Source organism: Ipomoea nil, unplaced genomic scaffold (genome assembly GCF_001879475.1).
Source record: "Ipomoea nil cultivar Tokyo-kokei standard unplaced genomic scaffold, Asagao_1.1 scaffold2805, whole genome shotgun sequence".
NCBI classification, from domain to species: domain Eukaryota; kingdom Viridiplantae; phylum Streptophyta; class Magnoliopsida; order Solanales; family Convolvulaceae; genus Ipomoea; species Ipomoea nil.
This window is the reverse complement of record NW_017619233.1, coordinates 4,122,415-4,140,037: the sequence shown is the minus strand read 5'-3', so window position 1 is coordinate 4,140,037 and position 17,623 is coordinate 4,122,415. Positions and strand designations below refer to the sequence as shown.

General features: G+C 35.7%; 1 protein-coding gene across 2 annotated transcripts; it reads left to right on the top strand.

The window, feature by feature from the left end:
- Positions 1 to 7,109: 7,109 nt before the first annotated feature.
- On the top strand, positions 7,110 to 14,647 carry LOC109158237 (zinc finger CCCH domain-containing protein 41-like). 2 transcript variants are annotated; one of them, XM_019306128.1, is made up of 7 exons: positions 7,110 to 7,360; positions 7,904 to 7,945; positions 9,774 to 10,623; positions 11,228 to 12,340; positions 12,800 to 12,862; positions 13,069 to 13,419; positions 13,863 to 14,647. In XM_019306128.1, the coding sequence occupies exons 3-7, from the start codon at positions 9,886 to 9,888 to the stop codon at positions 14,322 to 14,324; spliced, it is 2,727 nt and encodes a 908-aa protein (XP_019161673.1). In that variant the 5' UTR covers positions 7,110 to 7,360; positions 7,904 to 7,945; positions 9,774 to 9,885; the 3' UTR covers positions 14,325 to 14,647. The 2 variants fall into 2 exon arrangements, with proteins under 2 accessions (XP_019161673.1, XP_019161671.1); XM_019306126.1 differs by lacking the exon at positions 7,904 to 7,945 and having other exon boundaries at positions 7,111 to 7,360.
- Positions 14,648 to 17,623: the final 2,976 nt, after the last annotated feature.

The following is a 17,623-nucleotide window of genomic DNA, read 5'->3' as shown; positions in this document are numbered from 1 at the left end:
ACACAACTTTGTGTGTCTACCGTCATTTTATCATTTGTATAAATTTCAGTAAAAAAAAAAATTCAATTTTCATAGTTTCTAGGATAGGTATTTAAGATTGTTAAGTTAATGTTGGTGAAATTGAAATTCTAAGTCTGTAAATGTTAATTTAGATCTCTGTTTGGCTATTATAGAGATATAGAGTTAATACCATTTGAGGTCCTCTGAGTATAGTGGTTTTGTCACGTTTAGTCTTAAACTTTCAAATCGACCATTTGTGGTCCTTCGACTTTAAAATTTAATCATTCGTGGTCCAAGTTAACCACCAAGGGTCCTTCAACTATTAAATTTTAACCAACAATGGTCCTTTCAAGAGGACTACCACTGATTAAATTTCGAAACTTGAAGGACCATGGGTGGTTAACTTGGACTACGAATGGTTAAATTTGAAACTCGAAGGAGTACAAATGGTCAATTTGAAAGTTTAAGACTAAACGTGGCAAACTCACTATACTCGGGGGACCTCAAATGGTATTAACTCCACAGATATATATATATATATATATATATATATATATATATATATATATATATATGTAATAAAGCAGTTAGAGTTTTAACTAATTTCTTAATTCTTCCATTTTAGAGATTTAGTTTTCATATCTCTATGAATCACAAAAAATTTGCAAGATAAGCACGCATGAATGCGGTACAAATTTGTGCATAGAAGACAAATTGATTGAGGTAAACTTTAAAATAAAGTGATGAATGTGATTATGGTACCTTTGTTCTCGATTATTTACTTCCTTTTGCTCCCTATTATTGTAAAAGTCAGTATTTTTCTCATGTGTTCTATGTTAGTGTGGATGTGAGAAAACTGTATCTATGGTTGTATTTGTAGGTTAAATATATGCTTTAAGTTGTTAGTTTTGTTAGTTGTATACAAAATACAAGGAAGAGAGAGGGAGGAGCAAATGAGGAATAAAGAGAAAGCAAGGGCTGAGATTAGAGATGCATTAATCAATGCTCTTCTCAACCAACTTGGAAAAGATGAGTATATCGATGTCATAATATAGCATGCATATAGATAATAGTATATTAGTATTAGGGTTTGAATCTCAAAGTAGATTGAACATGCTCTGATACCATGTTAAGAGTCTCACATTGATAAAATAAGGGCTGAGACTAGGGATGCCCTAACCAATGCTCTTCTCGACCAACTTGGAAGAGATGAGTAGATCGATGATATAATATAGCATGCATATAGGTAATAATATATTAGTATTAGAATTTGAATCTCAAAGTGGACCGAACTTGCTCTGATACCATGTTAAGAGTCCACATTGATAAATAAGAGAAAACATTTGGGTTTATAAGGCCATGTGTTAGACTAGCTAATTGGTTGGATTCAACCTTTTATAGCCCAATTGAGTGACCCAGGCCCAATCTTAATTAATGTAGACGATGCGATCGCTGTCGTCGGTCGTAGGGGCCAAACTCCAAACTATTCAAGATCCAAACTGAAAGGGACTTTGGAATATTAAAGATCCAAACTCCTGAAATATTCAAGATCCAAACTAAGGTAGGAAAGGGACTTTGGAATATTCAAGATCCAAACTCCTAAACTGAAAGGAAACTCCCAAACTGAAAGGGACTTTGGAATATTAAAGATCCAAACTCCTGAAATATTAGATCCAAACTCCTGAAATATTCAAGATCCAAACTGAAAGGGACTTTGGAATATTAAAAATCCAAACTCCTGAAATATTCAAGATCCAAACTGTCGAACAAATCTCCACTAGGAAACCATTGCCACCAACATGAAGGTGAAGGGTTACCAGCGTAATCGCAATGGAAAACCCTCATCCTTAGTTACAAGGTATTATAATAATAATAATAATAATTATTATTATTATTATAAGCATCATCATCATCGCAAAAGATATAAGAAAGTGTTTATACAGGAAAGTAAAGGCATACAACAAATAGAGATGAGGCAGCAGTCGTTTGAATTCTATAATGAGTTGAAGACGGCGGAGGTACCTCCAAGACACGGTCACTAACACTATCATCAGATGGGGATAAAGAAACTGAGCCCAATGAGGGGGGACAAAAGTAACCTCCCCTAGAAGAGGAAACGAGGGAATAATGATAATTCTGAAACTAGCCGTGGGAACATGGGTTAGACTAGCTAATTGGTTGGATTCAACCTTTTAATGTGGTTTGACACATATACATTATAGCCCAATCTTAATTAATATAGACGATGACGCTGTCGCTGGGGATTTTTGGAATATTCAAGAAACAAGGGATATGTTATGTGTTTGGGCGGGGCTGGAACCGCCGTTCGTCCATGCCAAACTGCCATACAATCTCCTCTGGGAAACCATTGTCACTAACATGAAGGTAAAGGGTTACCAGCGTAGCGCAAAGCTGTGCAAATCACAATGGAAAACCTTTGTCCTTAGTTACAAGGTATTATTATTATTATTATTATTATTATTATTATTATTATTATTATTATTATTATTATTATTATTATTATTATTATTATTATTATTGTTATTGTTATAGGAATGTGAAAGCATGGAACAAGTAGAGTCGTAGAGATGAGGCAATATTTTGCATTCTACAATGATCTGCGTGTAATTTTCGCTGCCAGAACGGATAACATTTTGTTGATGGAGGATGAAGACGGTGGCGTAACATCCTCCAAGAAACAGTCTATGGCACTGTCATCCAACGACGACGAAGAAAACGTGGTTAGCGAGAGACAAGACAGGAGGAACCTTTTAAAGAAGGGGAAATAAGACAATAATAATAATTCAGAAATTAGCGATGGGAATATAGCCCATACTTTAAAAGAGATTGTGAAGCTTACACAACAGCAAATAAAAATGGAGATGAAGTGAGAAGAAGAGAGAAGAGTGAGAGAGACGGAGTGGCGGAAAATGATGGAGTAGCTGGAGAAGAAGAAGCTGATGGGGGAGAGGTAAGGGAGAGAGTGGGAGTAGCAAAGAAGGGATAGAGAGGAAGCAAGGGCTGAGGCTAGAGATGCCCTAATCGATGCTCTTCTCAACTAACTTCGAAGAGATGAGTAAATCGATGACATAATATTGCATGCATATAGGTAATAGTATATTAGTATTAGGGTTTGAATCTCAAAGTAGACTGAACATGCTCTGATACCATGTTAAGAGTCCCACATTGATAAAATAAGGGTTCAGACTAGAGATGCCCTAACCAATGCTCTTCTCAACCAACAATTGGAAGAGATGAGTAGATCGATGATATAATATAGCATGCATATAGTTAATAGTATATTAGTATTAGGGTTTGAATCTCAAAGTGGATCGAAGTTGCTCTGATATCATGTTAAGAGTTTCACATTTGACAAAATAAGAGAGAACATATGGGTTTATAAGGCCATGGGTTAGACTAGCTAATTGGTTGGATTCAACCTTCTTAATGTGGTTTGGCACATATACATTATAACCCAATTGAGTGACCCTAGCCCAATCTTAATTAATATAAACTACTCCGCTGTCGCAAGAGACTTTTGGAATATTCAAGAAACCATGGATATGTTGGGTGTTAGGGCGGGGCTAGAACTGGCGTTCGTCCACGCCAAACTACCGAACAATCTCCTCTAGGAAACCATTGCCACTAACATAAAGGTGAAGGGTTACCAGCGTAATCGCAGTGGAAAACCCTCGTCCTTAGTTACATGGTATTATTATAGAGTAAAGGCATACAACAAATAGAGATGAGGCCGCAGTCGTTTGAATTCTATAATGAATTAGGTGGACTCTTTGCTACAAGAATGCATAGCATTCTACTGATGGAGGTTGAAGACGACGATGGTACCTCCAAGACACGGTCACTGGCACTATCATCAAATGAGGATGAAGAAATCGAGCCCAGTGAGAGACAAGGCAGAAGTAACCCCCAAGAAGAGGAAATGAGGAAATGATGATAATTCTGAAACTAACAGTGAAAACATGGGTTAGACTAGCTAATTGGTTGGATTCAACCTTTTAATGTGATTTGGCACATATACATTATAGCCCAATTGAGTGACCCTAGCCCAATCTTAATTAATGTAAACGACGCCACTGTCGTAGGGTACTTTTGGAATTTTCAAGAAAACATGGATATGTTGGGTGTTAAGGTGGTTTGGAATTTTCAAGAAAACATGGATATGTTGGGTGTTAAGGTGGGGCTGGAACCGGCGTTCGCCCCCGCCAAACTGCCGAACAATCTCATCTGGGAAACCATTGCCACCAACATGAAGGTAAAGGGTTACCAGCGTAACGCGAAGCTGTGCAAATGGCAGTGGAAAACCATTGTCCTTAGTTACAAGGTATTATTATTATTATTATTATTATTATTATTATTATTATTATTATTATTATTATTATTATTATTATTATTATTATTGTTGTTGTTGTTGTTGTTGTTGTTGTTGTTGTTATTATTGTTATTATTATTAGGGATGAGGCAATAGTTTGCATTTTACAATTATTTGCGTGTAATTTTCGCTGCCAGAATGGATAGCATTTTGTTGATGGAGGCCGAAGACGATGGCGAAACCTCCTCCAAGAAACGGTCTATGAAACAAAATAATTTTTTTTTTAACACGTGATGTATAAACCATGTTATGAAACACAATGTAGTAAAATTGTGTTAATTTTAATTTTTCAATATTATTTTTTTCATTCACTATGTTTTGTTTTTCTTAAATTAAAAAATAATAATAAGAATTTAAAATATTCTATATTTTTTCCCCTAGTAAAAACACATCATCATAAAAGAAATGGAGCATCTCTTAAATCTTTATCCAGAACCCTCACTATCACCCTATACCTGGTCATTCCTTCTTTATATATATATATATTTAATCACAAGTTGAACAAACCATATCATCTCCTTCTTTCTTGAGCTTTCTGTTGCATCCTGGTGACATGCAAGAGATGTACATCCAGCCCAAAGACCCTTCACTGCCTACAATTTCAGCTGGAACATGAAATTCAACATCCTGCACTCATACATAATGTACTTGGTTAGATATAAATAATCTGAAATATGTATTATATTTATTAAAACAGATTTTTGGGTTTAGAAAACTAAACAATCTCACCTCCTTCTTTTTCAAGAGATCACCCACTGAAGTGACAGCCACAACACCACTTCTAAATTCAGAAATACCTGTGGACTAGGACAGTACTGTGACAGTATTGATACTGCGTAAAGGACTATGGACATCAGTTAACCTACACCAAAAAATAATCTCCACTTGAGATGTACATACTGTGTATAAAATATAATATGTGAACTGTGTATATTGTAATCTAGGCACTTACTTTGACCTGAAATCAACACATTCCTGATAAGATGCATTGAAATAAAGTTTCGTAGCATCATAGGAGCTGGTGATCTTGACTTCACCTATTTTAATGATAGATATGTTAATCAAATAATATGTTATTTAATAGGAAAACATAAAAAAAAAAAAAAATAGTAAAGAACATAATATGATAACTTACCATTTGGCAATTTTAGCCCGACAAAGCTGGGTTCTTTCAGATCTGCATTATAGAATGGTAGCATGATAGCTACATGATTGTCTCACACTGTGCATTTTAATGTATTTCCCCTATATGCAAATGTGTTAGAAAAACAGATTGTCATTTTAAACAAATGAATAGCTGGATTGTATGCAGCTTACTCATTGTTAGCAATTTTGAGGTCTATTAGCTTGGCTGGTTTACCACCAATGATTTTGTCAGGGGCATGAATTTCAACTACTCTGCCTATTACATCTTTAAATACAGAAAATACATCAAGATTGATCCAAAATATTTAATGAAAGATAGCATAAAATGAAGAAATTACTTACCAAACAACAGCTTATCATTGACTTCAGTAGAATCTTTCAAACATTCATAACTCTTTAGACGAAACATGTTAATAGGAAAATCTTTTGATTTTATTGCCTTGACCTCAGTTTTATAGTTCAGCCTGATCATATATTTGTGATCATTAGTTTTATACATATAGTAGTTGCTGACAACCAAAAAGTTCTTAATAGAATATAGCTTCCCTTCATTGAAAAATTTATTGTATTTGTTTACATCACCATTTTGCATGTTAACATGAATAAATGTTCCTTGCAAGTAAGATTAGTGAACAAACAGAAACATTAGGCAGAGAAAGACTTGTTTGAACCTTAAACAGTGAACACTATACAAAAAAAAAATTGGTTTACCTTTTGATCGTAGACCAAACATTCTCTACTCCTCTATTTTTTGGTATTTCATAACATCTCACACACCTCACTCGTATTGCTCTCTCAATATGCAGAGGCCAATATCTTTAACAGCAATATACTAAGATGGCATGGTATCTTTGCCCAGATTTTTGGTTTTTTGTTTCTAATTTGCAGGTGGCTCGAACTGGAGAGATGGTGAACTTGAGAGTGAATATTGATATCAAGGGAGCTTTATATAGACGCTGGAATTTATTTTTCAATTTTGAATATTGTCTTGGAACTATGAAGGCTGTTGGAAACGTTTCAAGACCCAAGATTACAATCAACAGATTATTTTTTTCAAAGCGTTTTCTCCCATAGAGATGTAATATCTGTATGTGTATATCTATATATCTGTATCTGTATATATATGTAAATAAATGTAGATTATAAGTTAGCTTCTCAATGTAATTAGAACTCTTTCATTATTAGAAGTCTATTAATTTACATTTGTAATATACAATATTAGCCGGCAATAGGACATTAAAAATTGTAAGGCAATGTGAACACAATTAATTCGACTGATTGAATTATTTTATTAAAACGACGCCGAATTGTGCAGGCGGAATTTTTTTTTAGGCCAAAGTTGTTACTTTATTATAATAATGATAAATAAATAGATGATAGATATACAAAAAATCTCTTTCTAACACACTCTCATAGATCTAAATTCTAATAGCTTGTTGTACGAGTTATTTCTTTCATTACCTCGAGTTTGCTAAAAGAGCATAACTGGCAATTTATACAATTTCCAAATTTTGATGTCTATTAACAGAAGCAAAAACAAAACTTCAAATCTAAGGAGTATTTGAGAAAAAGAAATGTCGTTGGTAAGGATAAAATTGAAATTCAACAAAATATGGGGACTTACCATTCCAAATTCCAATCGCCCATAAGTTTTCAACCAAGCTCTTTCTGTAAAACCCTCTTTCTCAGCTTTTCTTCATTCCAAAACAGATATACCAGGAAGGCAAGAAGCCCAAAGTACGGCCTGCCTGTTACTGGACTCCCACGCATTCGAATTTTGATTGGGGAAATCGAAACCCTAAGACGCCAATTTATACGTAGGAGGTTTGTCCCTAATGTTCTTCCTTGTATTTTGTTTCTAGCTCCCGATTTATCTATGGCTAATGTTATAAACTATTTCCGATGCTCATGTTCTGTGTTACATGTCTTCCTATTGGATTAGGGATTTTGTTTAGAGCTGAAGCTTGTAACTTTATTTTTATTTTATTTTATTTTTTAATTTTAAGGTTTCGATTGTTTTCTTAAGTTATTTAGTATTTAACGGTTAGGTTAGAGCTCATAAACGTGGCTAGTGAATGCTTGATTAAGACTGCAAACTCTACTACTAATCTAATTTAGGTAGTTGGATGCTCTCCTTTGTGTCTACTTAGAAAGAATGGGAGCTGTTCTTATGTTTTCTATCTAATGCACTCAGAATATATTGATAAATTGGCAACTTTTATTATTATTTTTGATGAGCCAGAGTTTTGTTTCATTTCTTCCCTCGTTCGGTCTATCATGCTGGGCGCTGGCATCCTTGTATGCTGATAATGTAGGACTCAGACTATTTACTTTGGATGTGGATAATCCATTTAATTTGATGTATAGGTGAACGGATGGGGTTTAAGTCTTTCAGATGCTTCTAGTGAGGTAGAATTTCTAAAGTATTTTAATTGGTTCTTGTCATTTCACGTGTTCAGTTGGTTTATAAAACTTGAAACTCTTTTTGAAGTATTCTATGTACTTTGCCAACCCTATTGAAGCGGCATAGAGTTACATTTCTGGAGAAATAATGTTTGATGATGTGTGTCAATAAAGCTTGTTTTGATTCACTTAAAATAAATAAATTATTTGCTGTAGTTTATGCTGGGTCCGGTTGCAGACACACAAAAACTTTGCTGTCTTGCAAGGGGAAAATATGTAAATAATATTCTATCAAAGACCTTTTCCAACCATCTTGTCTATAAAACTGAACACCCAGATCTTTTTATTTGAATAACTTCGGAATTGAACCCCCCTTTTATGGAACCCCTTCCTTGCTAGGTGAGAGTATTATGGTATCTTAAGATTATTTTTTCATCTTTCTTAGCAAGGAAACTTAGAATGTAATAGTTCTATGAGGGAATATGATACAACACTCAAGCTTAGACCTTAATTCCACCGCAAAAGTTAGCTCAATAGTGGAGGTTTAGCCCCAACTTATGTACCACTCCACAATCTCTTTTGGAGCTGATGTGGGATCGTATCATTGCCACCCCTTGAGAAGCTGATGTCCACAGGGACTCATACTCTGGACTCTTCTTAGCATCAGGTAGTCCTTACCTAGGTCACCCCTACGCTAAGTCGACACTGGACGAGCAGATGGCTCTCACTTTAGACAACTTTCACTCCGAACACTTCTCAGTTCCGTTTGAAACTTATCAAGTACTGGGTAGCCCTCTTCCATGTCGTTCCCACCACACACCGGTCTCTCAACTAGAGCACCAAATGATATGGCATTCAAGCTTAAGACCCTAACTCCACCACAAAAGCTAGCTCAAGCGTAGAAGTTAGCCCCCAACTTAAGTATCGTGGAGCTAATGTTAAATCATATCAGAAAACAATGCATGTAGGTGCACATATTAGCAAGAAATGTTGACCTCTTAAAATTTCAAAGTGATTATGCATTATTAAGATTTAAGATTACAATTTCTGGTATCTGTGACCATGCAATCTATTCACATTTTTTTGACATGAGTGAAAACTAAGAAAAGAGTGGTTATGCATTATCAAGATTACATGTTGCTGAAAGATCCTTGTTACAAATAGTTGATATCACAATGTAGGTTAATGCTGTGAGAATATCCCTTTTTAGGTGTGATAAATGGTTTCAGTTCACTTGTGAAGGCATGCATCATGTGGTGAGATCTTAAAATAGAAAGCTTAGGAATTGAATGGCCTTCTACAGCACTTCTTTAGTATCAAAGATCTTCTTGTCCAACTAGTTTCTTTATGCACAAGGGCGAGGTTGCAAAAGTTCTCACTGAATTTCTTTGTCTAGCTGATAAATAAGAATTGCCAAGTCGTCAACCATAACATTGTCAAATACATAGTTACATACACGATATCAAACAATAATAAAAATGCGTGCAGTTCATTGGTAGTAGTAGTGCAAGGAGATGATCGTTGTCAGAACCAATTTTTAGCATTTGAATTGGAGTCATTGAATTGTATTCTCTCAGTAAATAATGCTTTTAGTTTATGAAACGTAATCTTTGTCAAGTTCAGAGCCATAGATATTGAATTTGTATGTGTATGCATGTCATGACAGTATACAGAAACTACTACAAGTCTACAACCAAATTTATGGCTTTGATGAAAGAAGGGTCTTCTTTGTAGATTGGCTTATGCAATCCCTCATTGTAGTTTTTTGTTTCAAATATTTTGGCCCTAAATAAAATATCTTATTTGCCTTTGCTACTGTTTTTTGTCCTTCCAGGGACAGGAGAATGCTGAATTGGCTTTGCCCAATGAATTATTTCCAGTAGCTGCATTTTTGCCTGGAATATGAAGTTTTTGACTTCATAAATTAAGTTTGACCACTTTAATTCATGGAGCTAAAAGTTTCATCTCCAAAGCTAGTTCTTTCATCTTCTGATTGTAATAGTGATCCTGAAGAGAAAGAAATCAGTGAAGATGATGATGATGATCGTAATCATAAGCATCGCAGGAGGGAGACACATTCTGAGTCTGTTGACACTGATCCTTTTGAATCAGTTCTGACGAGACCCTACAGGAAGCGCAACAAGCCCATTGGAAATGGACACCTTTACAAGGATTCTGAATCTGCTTCTTTTGAGAAAGAACAGAGTGTACAAAGAAGAGGCATGAATTCATTTTCCCGACCTCAATACGATTCCAACCTTAGAATAAGGTCAAACCAATCACTGTCTGGAGAACCTGGTCCTGGCAGAGCTCGCGGAAGGGAACCAGGTATATGGGGCCAACGTGATTCTAGGTTCAACCCAAATGATATTGCATCCCAGATGGCTCAACAAGTTCCTGTCCCACCTGGTCTCTTTGCTGGAAGGGGCTTGCCAAATGTTTCTAATACACCAAGTTCACCTTGGAGTTCATTTGGAATGATTCCCAGAATGCCTATTACTGGTCTTGATCCACTCCATCCCCTTGGCTTGCAAGGAGCACTTAGGACACCCATGAATCCTACAATTGGTATGGGCATACCTCGGCAAAGATGTAAAGATTTTGAAGAGCGTGGATTTTGTCTAAGAGGAGACATGTGCCCAATGGAGCATGGAATGAATCGTATTGTTATTGAGGATGTTCAGGTATATGCCTTTCTGCAGAAGAACACAAAACTCTTTATAGTCAATATAGATATGTAGATTTTGATGGTGAATAAATGTGTGGTAATCGTATACCAGGCTGTTAGAATTTATCATATTGCGTGCTTGTCAGTTGGTTAATTAATTTTGCTTCTTTTAGTTTAGACACTATAACTTTATCCATCATCTAGGCTTACACATATAAGGCCTTGATTTGTTAAATGTCTTCATTTCCCCTTGTGAACTTAGGGCTTTATAATCCGATGGAGACAACCAGTATCTCATGTTTTAACAATAACTTTGAATGGATATTGAACAGGCATGCACATGGGTGTTGTTCATACTTATCCACTTTTAATTTCGGTGGCAAGATATTAACTGATCAATCTTATTTAGGTTTTTATTTTTATTTTTGAATCTTTGTTGGATTTTGTTCGTTTTGAAATTGCTTGCTGGAGCAATTTTTCTTAATAAATTACTATATTTTATCATAACGATAATTTGTCTAATCTTCATAATTGAAGGGGTTCCTTTAGAGGGTTTTGGAAACACTAGTTTTTCATGGTTTTCTGTGTAACTTCTTGACTTTATGCATCCAAAATTGCAGAGCCTTTCTCAGTTTAATCTCCCCGTTTCGCTTAGTAATGCACCCCTGCTGGGAACAGCTAGTGGACAAGGAGCTTTACCTGCAGTGATCCCTTCTTGTTCATTGGTTAATAGTAAAGCTCATATGAAAGGTGGAAAACCTGTATCAACTGATGATGGATTAGGATTGAATGAAGCACATACTGGAGGTTCTATGGCTGGGGGAGCTGATGTATATGACCCTGATCAGCCTTTATGGACAAGTGTTGGTGAAACTGTGCAGCTGATGGACATGGACCCTTCTGATCATGGAAAGCCTGAGCTATCTGATGGTTACGATATTGAACACCCAACAAGAAGTAATCTGGCTGCCACAGTATCTCAAGGTGTTTGGGGAAGAATTGGTAGTTCAAAAGGGAAATTGGAAATCAAAGAGAAAGTTGGACCCACCGTGGATTCTTCAAGTCATATTGAAAATGAAACTAAAAAAGATCTAGATTCATTAAGCAGTCAGGGTGTCTACAGTCATGGGAAGCATATTAATGTAGAAAACCTTGATCCAGCAATAACAGGAACATCTTTTAAATCACAAACTGATTCTGGATGTGATGCTTGGAAATCTTGTCAAAAGGCAAATTCTACTTTGTTTGTGAATGGTATTCCACTAAAAGACAACAAAAGGGAAGCTATTTTTTCACATTTTAAAAAATTTGGAGAGGTTATTGACATTTATACCCCCCAGAAAAGTGAACGAGCTTTTGTACAGTTTTCTAAGAGAGAAGAAGCTGAGGCAGCTTTAAAGGCACCTGATGCTGTTATGGGCAACCGTTTTATCAAGCTTCGTTGGGCTAATAGGGACAATATTCCACACAATGGAGCTACTCGAGTGATGCCTGCTTCTGCTCCACCCCATCTTTCTGCTGCTCATAAGGGTAAAGATAGTATCCAATCTTTGCCTAGAACAATCCCCAATATGCCTAAGCCCATGGTTGCTAATATTCCAAAAGCCCCAGCACCTCCTCAAAAGAAGATGGAGAGTATAGAACTGTTAAGAGAAGAACTTCGTAAAAAACAGGAGATGCTTGATCAGAAGCGGAATGAGTTCCGTCGTCAATTGGATGAATTTGAGAAACAAGTAATTGCAAATTCCCTTTCTTTTTATTTCAACAAAAGTTTTTCTATGCTGAAATGCTTCATATTATCTCGGTGTTAGAGTATCTCACAGTCTTTACCAAAGTGAATTTCAAGTGTTTGTATGTTGCTTGGGCTTGTACTTTCCACTACTGAGAATCCTAGTAACAGACTCTAGAAACCATTCTCTTTACTAAAATTACTTCATGCTGTCATTGGATGATAACATGTAGGGTTAATAAACTTTAATGTATAATGTAAAGTGAATGTTCATATAATCATATTCTAGTTTTTCTTGTGTCCTCATCATATGATTGCATTTACGATATAGTCTTGTTAATCCGACAAATGAAAGAGATCCAAGAGCACTATCAGGTTTTCTGTTTTATTTATTCATTTATAAATTCGAAAAAAAAAAAAAAAACACTCTGTCCCCCTATCCTCAAAATTTTTCTTTCTGCAGGCTTCAGTTCTTAAAGATGAAGGGCCATGTAATCAGGTTGTGAAGAGACATAAAGTAGAAATGGTAATGTCTATAAAATGATTCTTTATGATTTAGTTCTTCTTGTGGCCTCATCTTATTACTAAATTTATAATATAGTTTTGTTAATCTGACAAATGATAAGTGATCCAAGAACACTGTCAGTTTACTAAAGAGATTTACTTATCCCAACAAAAAAAAAAAAGAAAAGTAAAAATGTCCCTCAAACCTCAAAATTTTGCTTTCTGCAGGCTTCAGGTCTTAAAGATGAAGGGCCATCTGATCAGGTTGCCAAGAGACCTAAAGTGGAAAAGGTAGCTGATTTCGCAAAAGCTGAAACATCAAGCTCCACTGAACCTGATATTGCTGTATCATCTCAACATACTGAAGTAGTGCCTGATAGCAATAGATCTGCAAATAATGCACTACTCTCTTGTTCAAAATCATCTTCTCCTGTGGCTACATCAGAACCCTCAAGCCTGAAACAGTCAATTCGTCCATTGGCACCTGTAGGGGCTCCTTTTATCTTTAATAGATACAAACTGGACAATCGCCCCACTGCTTTCAAAATCAATCCACCTATACCAAGTGGTCTGGCAAATGTAATCTTTCTGTACTCCCTTTCAGGCACTGAACTCTTGCATTTGTTTTATTTCCTCCTTATCAATGTTTAAAAAAGGGTTGTGGGTTGGGAGTAGGGAGTATGTGTTCATAACTTTTTCCATCATCTTCTGTATGCATATGTGTGGATGTGATGCCAAAGCTGTGTGTTGTATTGGGGCTTACCTTTAACTTTAACTTTCTGACTCTTGCATATTCTCTCTCTCTCACACACTTTTTTTCGTGAAGTCTCTTTTCAGATTCTCACAATTGATGCACTCTAATTTTTTTTTTATAGATATGCACAGCAAGAATTTTGGCACCCGTTTCACACATCATTCATGTTTTATCTCTATATTCCCATTTCTTGTTGGTGGATTGATGTACTCTTCAGCTTCCTTTTTTCTTTGATTAGTGATAGAGATATTTGTTTCCTGTTTCCTAGGCTGCTGTCCTGAAGGATCACTTTTCTGCTTTTGGTGAACTTTCTTCTGTGGAGCTTGAAGACACAGAGGTGCAGGACAATTTGGACACATCCAAAATATCTGCTCAGGTATCTTTCGCATCACGCCGTTCTGCCGAAAGAGCATTTTTGAATGGTAAAAGCTGGCAGGGACATACATTGCAGTTTACATGGCTACCATTCATTAATTCTAACAAAGGTGGAGTGAAAGAAAATGCTTCGGCTTGCAAGGATCTTGGAATCAAAGAAAATACCTCTGCTTCTTGTCAACAGTCTACAGACACTAATACTCCAACTCCTATGGAAGACACTCTCTCCTCTTCACTGAAAACAGCCGTTGTGGGGATCAGTGAAACCGAAAACATTGAGAAAGGTAAAAGTGACCCCAGGACTTCGATCACAGATGAAGACTCTCAGTCTGGCTCAGCAAACATTTCCACATAGAAACTGAGCTTGAAATGATTGATCTCGAGGATGGGATAATTGTCAAGGTTGTATAGTGAGTGAATTCTTTTAGCTACCTTAAAATATAACTTCAGGTCTTTTAGCAATGGAGGAAATTGTGTTTCAATTTGGCTTTTATTTCATACAAAGCAAATGTAAAGAGGGACTTGTCTAATTTTGTTTTGTTTTGTTTTTGTCATCTTTGAGTCCTGGTTAGCTGAAATGAATTCTGTTAATTGTTAGGTACTTGGAGGTGCTTCCAGGACTGAATTAAATTTGAAGTTCTCTTTTCAGATAAGGTTTTTGTTGGGCTATTCCATCTTCTTTCCTCACTGTATGGATTACTGGTCCTGGAAGTAACTCTTATTAGTTATCTTTTTTTATTCCATTTCCCTTTTATTGAATCTTTATCAATATTTTTAAAAACTTAATAGTTATCTTTTTGTTATTTACTTCATATCATCATAATATGTGAATAAGAGATTTGTTAATTCCTGCATGTAATAATGCATTCTTTTCTTAATGTTAGTTATTAGCCCTGTTTGGTAAAAAAGTTAGTTAGTCAATTTTGGCTTATTTGATAACTATTAGCTGTTTGACATGGTTAAACAATCAATACGAGTGTTTGATTAATTAGTTTTTTTATAACAGTCTAAAACACTAAAATTTAAAAAGCTTCTCAAAGTAGTCTTTTTGATCAGTTTTTTGATAAAGTTATTTTATATGTAATTAGCTATCATCTAATAGTTTAATTTATCAAACATCTTTCTACAATCAGTTTATACTATCAATTCAATCAGTTAACATTTATTTACCAAACACCCTTATTGCCTTTTTGGAATGATGGCATTGTGAAATAATGTGTACTACTAGTTAAGATTATATATTTTCAATATGGATCTATGACAATTAAACTAGTGATTGACTTGCGTTCATCACCCTCCCAGTTAACTCTTCTTCCCTTCCTCCCTCTTCTCTTAAGCTGTAATAATGATGAGGACGTTAGGCCTTGTTCTTGCAAAAATACAATGAAATTTGGTTAAGTGCTCTTTTCTTTAACTCACGCCATTCCCATTGTTTTTCTTTGTTTTTAAGCACAACTAGCCATCCATTCTTGATGACTATGCTACAGATTTTGGACAGCTTATCAATTTCAGCAAGTCATCCCTGTTCTTAAGCCCTAATGTCAATGATAATCTGAGAACTTTGATCAGTAATATCTTGAAGATTGATAGAGTTAGGAATTCTGGCACCTACCTTGGTCTATCTTCCCTCATGAGCAGAAACAAAAAGAAGATTCTGGACTTTCTTAAGAACAAGGTCATTAACAGAATTCACAGCTGGAACCACAAGTTCCTTTCAAGGGCCGGGAAAGAAATTCTCATCAAAAGTATCATACAAGCACTCCCTTCATATGTTGTGATTGTTTTCCAAATTCCTAAGGGGGCGTTTGGTTCACGGAATCTTGGATTACCCCAGGTAATAGGATTACTTCCAAGAAGGTAATGTGAGATGTAGGGAATGTAAGATTACCTTGTGTGTTTGGTTTGGATGGTGTAATATAATATTACCTTGTTTGGTTCAAGGTTATATTTTAGATTATATGGATCAATTTACAATAATGTCCTCAATAATATATATATATATATATATATATATATATATATATATATATATATATAATGTGTGTATTTATTTATATGTATGAATGTATATCAATGCTTAAATATTAAAAAAAATTAAATATATAAATATACATATGTATATTTGATTATATAAACATATATTAATTTCATTATTATTATTATTATTATTATTATTATTATTATTATTATTATTATTATTATATAAGGATTAGTTAACAAGGGCAAAGTTGGAATAATTCAAGGTAATCTAAGATTACTTAAAAAAATGGGGGTAATCACATTACCTTGAAACATTACCGCCACATCAGCTTTCAGGTAATATAACATTACCAGGTAATCTTATAACTTGAACCAAACAAGGTAATATAACATTACCAAACTCAGATTACCTAGGTAATCTAAGATGACCTGAACCAAACGCCTCCTAAGGACATTGTGAGAGAGATTGAATGTGCCATGAACGCTTTTTGGTGGGGGCCGAGCATGGCAGCCACAAGGATATACGATGGAAAGCCTGGACTCACATGTGCACACTTAAGGATTGGGGTGGTATTGGCTTCCGGAAGTTGAATCTATTTAACATTGCTTTACTTTGCAAGCAAGCTTGGAGACTCATTCAGTTTCCCTCTTCCCTTGTTGCAAGAGTTTTCCAAGCAGAGTATTACCCGAGCTCTACTTTTCTGGATGCTAGACCTAGTAGTAATCCTTCTTTTATTTGGAATGTTCTTCAATCTACCAAAGGATATCATAAGATGCCACAACCATTAGAGAGTCGGTAATGGTAACACCATCCAAATTTAGAGGGACAGGTGGCTTCCCAATCCCTCAAACCCCCATATCACTACCCATCCCTGCACTATTTTTGTCATAGGTCATAATTATACATTCTTGAAATATTTATTTTTATAAAAAATTGATAATATACTTAGAATACCGAAATTTGGAACACTAATTTTTTTTTTGAAGGTCAATCTTGCGATTGTATTAATGAATCAAAGCCGAAATAGTGTCAGGTGGGATAGCATCCCAGTACATAGCTTGATCCTGAGTAAATGCTAACGTAGCTAAAGTATGCGCATGTAAATTAACCTGCCTAGAAATATAATCCAAAGTAATACGATTAAAAAACGACATAAACGTCCTGCACTGGTCAACTGTGACCCCAACGTACGAATGTATCGGCGTATGATGGTGCCTGAATATCGCTGCCAATTCCATGCAATCCGTGAGTAAACTTACTGATGTGGTGTCCCGTTCAAGTAGCCAGGACAAAGCCTCCTTGTATGCCTGAGCCTCCGCCATAAGTGGTGAAAAACAAACTGGTAACTTGCCATTCCTTGCTGCCACAAACGAGCCATCTGGCGCTATAATTACCATACCGTAAGTAGCCTCGCCCGTGTCGTGCCGGAAACCCGCGTCCACATAACATCGTAGACCACCCCCTCCTGGACCATTCACGTGGTCCGTCGCCGGTGTCGGGTTGGTTCGGCCAACATGAGCAGTGCTGTACGCCTGCAGTGTTACGGTGGCTGCTCTGACCAACTGGGACATTAGACTATTTACGCAATTTGTTTGTGGTAACTAATTCAATATACTAAAATGGAGGTTTATCAATGACCCATATTATATTATTATAATGTGGACCATGTTCAC

Bases quoted from the DNA above. Each gene is read 5' to 3' on its own strand.
- LOC109158237 (XM_019306128.1), top strand. From the start codon at position 9,886: ATGGAGCTAAAAGTTTCATCTCCAAAGCTAGTTCTTTCATCTTCTGAT. The intron at 12,863-13,068 runs GTAATGTCTATA...TGCTTTCTGCAG, and splicing joins AGAGACATAAAGTAGAAATG to GCTTCAGGTCTTAAAGATGA. The intron at 13,420-13,862 runs GTAATCTTTCTG...CCTGTTTCCTAG, and splicing joins TACCAAGTGGTCTGGCAAAT to GCTGCTGTCCTGAAGGATCA.